Source organism: Helianthus annuus, chromosome 3 (assembly GCF_002127325.2).
Source record: "Helianthus annuus cultivar XRQ/B chromosome 3, HanXRQr2.0-SUNRISE, whole genome shotgun sequence".
Classification (NCBI taxonomy): domain Eukaryota; kingdom Viridiplantae; phylum Streptophyta; class Magnoliopsida; order Asterales; family Asteraceae; genus Helianthus; species Helianthus annuus.
In genome coordinates this window covers 154,469,203-154,477,612 of record NC_035435.2, presented here as the reverse complement: position 1 = coordinate 154,477,612, position 8,410 = coordinate 154,469,203, and the positions used below count along the sequence as shown (strand labels likewise).

General features: G+C 37.3%; 1 protein-coding gene across 1 annotated transcript; it reads right to left on the bottom strand.

Moving 5' to 3' along the window:
* Positions 1 to 606: 606 nt before the first annotated feature.
* LOC110932383 lies at positions 607 to 1,164 on the bottom strand. Its single transcript, XM_022175723.1, has one exon. The coding sequence runs from the start codon at positions 1,162 to 1,164 to the stop codon at positions 607 to 609; it is 558 nt and encodes a 185-aa protein (XP_022031415.1).
* Between the last annotated feature and the right edge of the window lie 7,246 nt (positions 1,165 to 8,410).

Below are 8,410 nucleotides of genomic sequence, written 5' to 3'. Positions count from 1 at the left end.
ACCTATTGAAATTAAACGGGGAGCATATACCTTGCTCGTTAGCCGAGTGAGAAGTAGCTCCTGTATCCATCACTCCATGGTCCGAGTGATTGAGTGCCAAGGAGTAGAGGGCCTGTTCGATGTCGATGGGTAAATAACCGGTGTGATGTGCTTGATCTGGTCTTGGGCCCAATATGCCTTGAGAGGATAGAGGATTGGGTCTCGACGGGTAGGGACAAGGGGGTTGGGCCAAGTTGTTAGAGTTGAGTAGGCTGGCCCATTGGGAGGCGGTCCAATTACTCGGGAAAACAATGTAGGGTGGGCCGGGTTTTGTTGCTGGTTGGAGTACCGGTTGGCGCCACGACCCGAGAAGGAACGGTCGCGGCCGTGGCCACGTCCTCCTCGATTCCGACCTCGTCCCCTGTCGGAGGGCTGAAAGAAGGAAGGCTGTTGGGAGGCATTGTTCGACGGGGTGTCTGTGGTTGTGGCGAGAGCAGTGGCGGCAGCTTGAGAACCCCGAGTAACCTGTCGTTTCTTCTTTTGTTCTTCCATGTTGAGACGTGACCGAACCTCGTTGAAGTCCGGTAGAGGATCACGGTTTTGAAGCACTGTGGAGATGCTATCATACTATTCAGTAAGACCAGTGAGAATCTTGATGACCAACATCCGGTCATCAACCGGAGAACCGACACTCTTAAGTTGTTCGGTAAGGTGCTTCGCATGTTGACAATAATCGGCCATGTTGGAGAAGTTCTCGAGAGATAGATTGGCAAACTCTTGGCCGAGGAAGATGGCTCGAGTATTTTTGTTGTCAGTAAATTCACTCTCAACGGCAATCCAAGCATCATGAGCTGTCTGACCTGTTTGCAAGATGATGTGTAGAAGAGGCGCAGAGATGGTGGCGTATATCCACTGGAGAACCACAGCGTCAAGTTGGGTCCATAGAGTGTCAACCGCACGAGCGACAGCCTCGGCTTTGGCGACAGCCGTTGCATCAGAAGATTCAGCGGCGGGTTTAGTAGCAGGTTGTTTGGGAGATAAATGGTCGAGCACTTCGTAGATTTGACAATGCACCTTGAAGAGGGTTTTCCAAGTGGTATAATGTGTTGAGTCTTTTTCCAGGATAATGGGAACGTGTGTTTTGATGTTAGAAACGGTAAGGGCAGGGTGAAGTTTGGACTCCATAGGTATAGAAGTGAGGAAGAAGATGCAGGAAGGAGGAGCTGATGGCCGGAGAAGAGAAGAAGCAACCGGCGGCGATAGGGTTTAGGGGGAGGATCGAAATAGGTTTGATACCATGAAAGAGGTTTACTCAACTTGATCCTTCTCATTCATCTCTTGACAATTTATAATACAAGGTAAATACAAACTAGATCTCCTATAATGATGGAGATATCTATACAGTAATAATCAAATCAATTGCCTAAATATACAAGATACTATTAAGCTTGTCTAACTTATTACAACGCGATGCATTAAAAACCTTTAGAACAGTTAGTCAAACATTGCAAAATTATTGCTATGTTATAAACATGTACAAAGGTGTTCCAACTTTGCAGCTTTGATACACCATTGTAATGTAATTTTTTAAGCACAAACTAAATAATGGTGTGTCTAACTATAGGTTTGAGTCATTGTCCAAACTAATTTTAATGAATCTATGATATGTAACATTACTACGCCAAACAAACTGGTGGAGATTACAATCATTGGTGTCATTCCAATTAATAACTTGATTTTTATGTTTGTCACTCTGAAAAACAAGCTTATGAGTCTGCAATATGAAAAATTCAAAACAACCATAAAATTGTATAATAATTTGTGATACTTTTCATCAAACTTATAACCTATTAAGGTTTTTCAGTTCTAGATTATTATATCATGTAATCAAGATTGTTTTAGATAATAAACTTATAACACAAACCTTTGAACATTTATATACTATTATTTTGCCTATGTATCTTTGGTTGTAGTTTATGTTAAAGTAGTTGTACCTTAATCAAATAATAGTTTCATTACCTTACCGTGTATACATGTTTGGTTGTAATTTATGCTTAAGTAGTTGTACCTTAATCAAATAAATATGCTATTATTTTGGAACATTTGTATGCATCTTTGGTTGTATAATGTGCTTAAGTAGTGATACCTTAATCAAATAATAGTTTCATTACCTTACCATGTATGCATGTTTGGTTGTAATTTATGCTTAAGTAGTTGTACCTTAATCAAATAATAGTTTCATTACCTTACCAAATTCAATTTGTTTTGTATGCATGTATGGATGTAAATTGTGCTTAAGTGGTTGTTTTCACTTTTTGGGATATAAGCAAGCCCTCTGTTTCAGCCAGCTTTAATACAAAGTCACTAGAGGTTACTCAGGTTAGCCGCCCGGAGAATGAAGATCACCCGAACTTCATTCCCCTAGCTACAACCGGCAGAGAGAGAGAACCTAATCAAATAATGGTTTCATTATCTTATCATATTCAATCGTTTAATACATTCAAAGTTGTGTTGTTATATTTGTAATTTATTTTTATTTATAATAATCTAATTAATTTAGCCAAAATCTTGTATAAGTATAATTTGCAACATGTTGATGCAATGGTTGTTGTAATGTATGCATTATGGTTTGTATAGTGGTAATGATATATATTATATATAGATTACGATTAACCTGTCAAACAGGAAAAAATAGACGTGGGTTCATCTTAGCGCACGAGTCCTAGATCTAGGGCTGCAAACGAACCGAACGAACACGAACAATACCTTGTTCGTGTTCGTTTGCTAACAAATATATGTGTTCGCGAACCGTTCACGAACACTTATCGAACGAGATTTTATGTTCGTGTTCGTTTGTGTTTGTTTGTTAATTTTAGGCAATGAACAAAAAAACGAACATTTATGAACACAAATGAGCACAAACTAGTCTTCATGAACACAAATGAGCACAAACTAGTCTTCATGAACACAAATGGAAACAAACGAACACAAACAATCATTAATGAACATAATATATAATACACTTATACTTATTAGATATTTAATTTGTCGGAATTTTGAAGTATTTAAATGAATATAAAAACTAAAAACACTAATTAACTATCGAACACAAACAAACACGTTACCGAACGTTCACGAACATAAACAAACGAACGCGACCTCTGTTCATGTTTGTTCATTTAACTAAACGAACGAAATTTCTTGTTCATGTTCGTTTGTTTAATAAATAAACGGACACAAACGAACTTCCCGCCGAACGGTTTCATGAACTTTCCGTCGAACGTTTGGTTCGTTTGCAGCCCTACCTAGATCAACTTAGTTATTTTATTTTATGTTTTACGTTTTGGTTTAATTTTTTTTGCATTAACACGCCGCAACTTCAGTGTCGGTGGTCGCTGGCATTAGTGTGATATTAGTGCTCGGCTCCACCGCAACGCAGGAGTGCTTAATGCTAGTTAATTTTAAAAGTATACCAAAAATGTACGTGTGCCCTTTAGTTGCACACGATACTTTAACAGTAATGTTTTTTAGAATATATTCATAAAAAAAGAGCATTTCTAGATTATTATTAATTAATGAAAGACGAACAAATTCATCAACACACGTGTACACAAAAAAGCTTTTATGTCACTATATTTTTCTCTATCTATATGTGTACACATATTATGGCTAATATAATTTTACAAATGATAATAATAATCATCTAAGAGATGAACACATGCATAACTTATTTAACTATATTCATCATTCCATTTTCCTTACTATTTAAGTGGTTGCATATGTTGAAAGTAGTGATGTTATAATATGGTAGATAATGAAATATACCTTCCTCACGAGAGTAATATGTGTTGGTACTATTTTGTTTATATGACTGCTGAATAATACTAAGGGCCAATACCTTTTGTTTTTACGGATACCACATTGGTGTCAATCTACAGTTACTACTTTGTGATCATCATTATGTTATGTTTTTATCTTCCAAACATCCATACTTTCGGTTGATTAACGATAGTTAATGACTTTAGAGCTTCGATTGTCGATTAACATGCAATTACACATCTTCAACTTCAGTGGTTAACCCTAATATATATCATCTAACTAAGCATTAAGCAAAGCCTTGTAATTAAATTGTTGTTTTTGGTATATAAACATATATAACAACCTGATTTTCTTATGAGATCAAAAGTTGAACTACTTACGCAACTAAAGAATTTGAATCATCTTTCCACTTCTTCATTAGACACTAATATTTTATCAAGATTCTCCATTGCCATAGTGGGGATCGTGAAACAGGTCTCTCCCAATTCGAAGATTGTACGTGTAATGATATGTGGAAAAATGAACTTGGTGTTAAAAAAGGCAAGTGTCGTGCCGTGGGGACCATGGTCAAGAAAGGTTGTTTGATTGCGAAAGCCAGACTAGACGTATGATTATTCTCGTTTTCATTTCAACTTCGAGTTTATAAGCTGTTTTTTTTGTTTTGTTACAAATGTTTTTCTTATGAAACACGCGTTTAATATGATAGGTCCCCAAGAATCAAGAAGTCACAAGTTCAACAAATATGTATGACTATTTTTCCTTCATTAAACTTTTAAGATATTGAAAATCAAACATATTGGAAAGCAGTGTCATTTTGAAAGGCAATTCAATCCAAATAATTGGTAAGATGTATATAGAAGGAAACACTTACACAACAAACAAGTGTGTGTTTAAGAAGCATTCAAAAAGAGGGAGGATATATTGACTAGGACTTGTGGTGGTGGATCAACAAACCTTTTTTGTTAATGAATATGATCGATTAAAAGGATGGGTGGTATATATTCCATATCTACTTCACCTAAAGATTTTTATTGTATAAAATTGCAATATATAATTATAAAGGGTGTTGGATAAAATAATGATGGGTATAACAAATAAACAGTTTAAGAGACTCAATTTATTCGCTATAATAGAAAATATTTTACAATGAAACGTAAGACTTTACCATTTTTGGGGTTATTTTGATTGAACAAAAGAGATTCCACTCTAATGTTGACTGTTGACATCAGACTTTTCAAGGAACAGTGAACCTAAGTATTTATCATCGTTCTCCCTTGAAACAAAAACAAATTCATGATTTAACTACTTTTTTATAACTTAGGGCCACTTAACTTCTTATGATGCTGTTAGTTTGTCTCTTCAAACAACCTCAAAAAAGATCATCAGGACAATATACATGACAACATTATAGTTCATTTGGTTAGCAAGAAATGATAAGCTCTTTAATCAAAAGCTTTTGTTATACTTGCCTCTAGCATCTTGCTAATTTTGTTATAAAATTTGGCATTAAAAAAAATGGTAAAATTAGAAACATAAATAAATAATTTAGGCAAACGTCACTACTTGGGTCCCGTAACTTCACACGTAGCTTAAGGATTGTTCGTTTAAAGTTGGTACATTTTCTACTTTATTTCTCCTCTCTACAATGAATAAGATATTGTTCCTCAAAGTGGTGTAGTAAAAATGAAAGTGTTGTGTGAAACTAGGTGAGAACACGTCCCACATAAGAGAATAGAATGAGGAAACTTTGAAGTGATTTATAAGTAAAAAGTTTTGACATTCTTAATAAACATCTTTAGTTGTGTTTTAACTTTTAATTCAACTCCTACTCATGAGCATGAGGTGTTATTTTTTTGTTCAAATGACCTAATATTTTGAACTCATGCATGGTGGCGACATACATACAAGAATGTTGGACCAAAACCCTTAGGCTTGCATAGTCGGGTGTGCTCTGACTCGCATTTAAAAAAACAATTTATCCTCTTTAAACTAAGTTCAAAAGGGCTCGAAAGTCTCTCAACTAAAACTAATCAATTAGAAAGCAACGTAGACTGCCACTTGGGTATGAGAATACTTTAGAAATTTTCACGGATGTAAGGTGAGTACAAGATTAGGCGATACCCGCTCGACTACCCCAACTAGTTTGTCCGAATATATTAATATATTAATCTTATAACATAATATATACGAGTTTTAAGCACCCGCGCGTTGCGACGAAACCGTTAAACCGAACAAAAAGTAGACTTAAAATCGTTGAATCAAGCATGTGCGTTGCGAAGTGTTTACTCGCAAAATGAGATCGATACAAAAATAAAATTTTAATAATTCGACATCAAAATGAAAAAAAAAATGACGTAAAATTGGTATACTATGATGACTTCCTTTCTTTGTTAGGTTGTTATATCTTTGCGAACGACATCTTAGTATAAAATTTATATCCGTAATTTATGAAAATGTAAATTTAAATATCATTTTTACTTATTTATTTTTGCATATGACATTAATAAGTTAAATTTATTTAGAAACTGATTAAAGAAAAGGTACTTACTGTTTTCTTTTGTCTTTTCCTTAAACATATTCAAGTTTTTGTTGTTTGTGATATAAATTTATCTATTATTATATCTAAATAACTCTAGGATTGGATATGTAATATGATCTAAATAACTCAAGGATTGGATATGTAATATGTCTAAAATGAAAGGAGAGATTTAGGTGGTGTTTGTTTTTTGCTAGAAGTACTTTAGAACCTCTTATGTCTGCGCCGCGCAGATCACGCGCAGATATAAGGGTCTGCAGCTTGTTTGTTTTTTTAGAAGAGGTTAGGTCTTCAAACCTCTTCCCCACCTCTGCGTCGTGTAGACTTGGCCTGAGGTCTTCAAACCTCTTCTCAAGAGGCATCTCCTTCTCAAAACACATCTTCTCCTCAAAAACTCCTTAAAAACACAGAACCTCCAACCCTAATCCTACCAGCCACACCTGAACCTCATCCCCTACCACCTTCACCACCGGCGCCACCACCTCCCCCACCACCTTCACCTCCGGCGCCACCACCTCCCCCACCGGCTCCTCCTCCTCGTCGACATACACCTCAGCCGCACCCCCTCCTCCTGCTCGATCTCCAACCTCAGCCGCACCCAACCATCTGCGACCTCTACCTCTGGCGCCACCACCTCCCCCACCGGCTCCACCTCGTCGTCGATCTCCAACCTCAGCCGACACAGGTATGAATTTAGGGTTTTCTTTTTTTTGCCAAATTTCATCTAGTTGTTCGATTGTTTACTTGTTTATTCTTATTCTTCGGGTGGTGGTGGTGGACGGTGAAGAATGAGGTGGTGGTGGTGGTGGTAGATGAAGGCAGAGAGAGAGAGAGTACTGTGGTGGTGGTAGATGAAGGTAGGGGGTGGCGCTGGCTGCGACAGTGGACGGTGCTGGTTGCGACGGTGGACGGTGGTGAGTGTTAGGTGGTGGCGGTGGTTGTGGTGGTGGTGGTTGATGAAGGCACAGAGAGAGAGAAGAATTGTGTCTGTTGTGTGTGTTGAAGAGTGCAGACCTTTTTGTAGAATTAAAAAAAACAAACCCTCTTCTCCTTGCAGACTGCATACTTTTGGTCCACCTCTTCTCTTGCAGATGTGGTCCGCAGACTGCAGACATTTTCCTGCAGAAAAAACAAACAGCACCTTAGAAAGTGATGACATTACAAAAATTCTGGCATACTTCGCTTCTCTCTCTATAATGTCTTTTCCTAACCGTAACAGCACAAACAAACCCACACACATACTCTCACATTAGTGGTGGTGGTGAGATCTGAAAATGGAACCCCCACCTCACCATTATCTCTTCCACCTTCTACCCTAACCCACTGCTGATTGTCAACATACATCATGAAATCTTGAAATCTTGTTGTTGGATACTTTTTTGATAAACGGGTTTGCGACCGGAACCCTAAACACATCAGCCGTCGTTGCTAGACCTGACCTAGGTTTTTGCCGTCGTCGGATCCATCTAGAAAGCACCACCATTTCTGCAACTTTTCGGCGTCGGGGGTGGTGTTAGCATTTGCGGTAGTGGTGGTCACCGGTGGCGTGCAGTCATGCACTCTCAACGCATTCTTGTCAAAAAGCCCCCAACTTTCATCATCATTTTCTTCCTCATAGTTAGTAGAGAGAAATATGAGAAAGTTACATAAAAGAAGGGATGAGAGAAGGAAAGAGAGAGAAAATGGAAAGAGAATTTGAGAACGAATGAGAGAAAGAGAGAGAAGGTAGAGAGAGAGAGAGAGAGAGAGGAATTGAACAGTGTTTTACTATGAGCCACCAAATTTGATAAATTATAGAGGGAAAATATATATATATAATATGTTATAAATTTGTTAGAAATGTAGTTAAATATTTAGTATAATTGTGAATGTGACATGTATTAAGCAACGGACTTACAACACAACAACGACATCAGGTACAAGACACGATTATATCAGGTAAGAGACTTGAACTACCAAAACATGTAACGCATCTTCAATGGTTGGATGTCGTTAATTAGTTTTGTCAAATCATAACTCATCTCAATGATTGGATGATGGTCACACCTTGATATATTCCTTTGATCATGTTGAAAC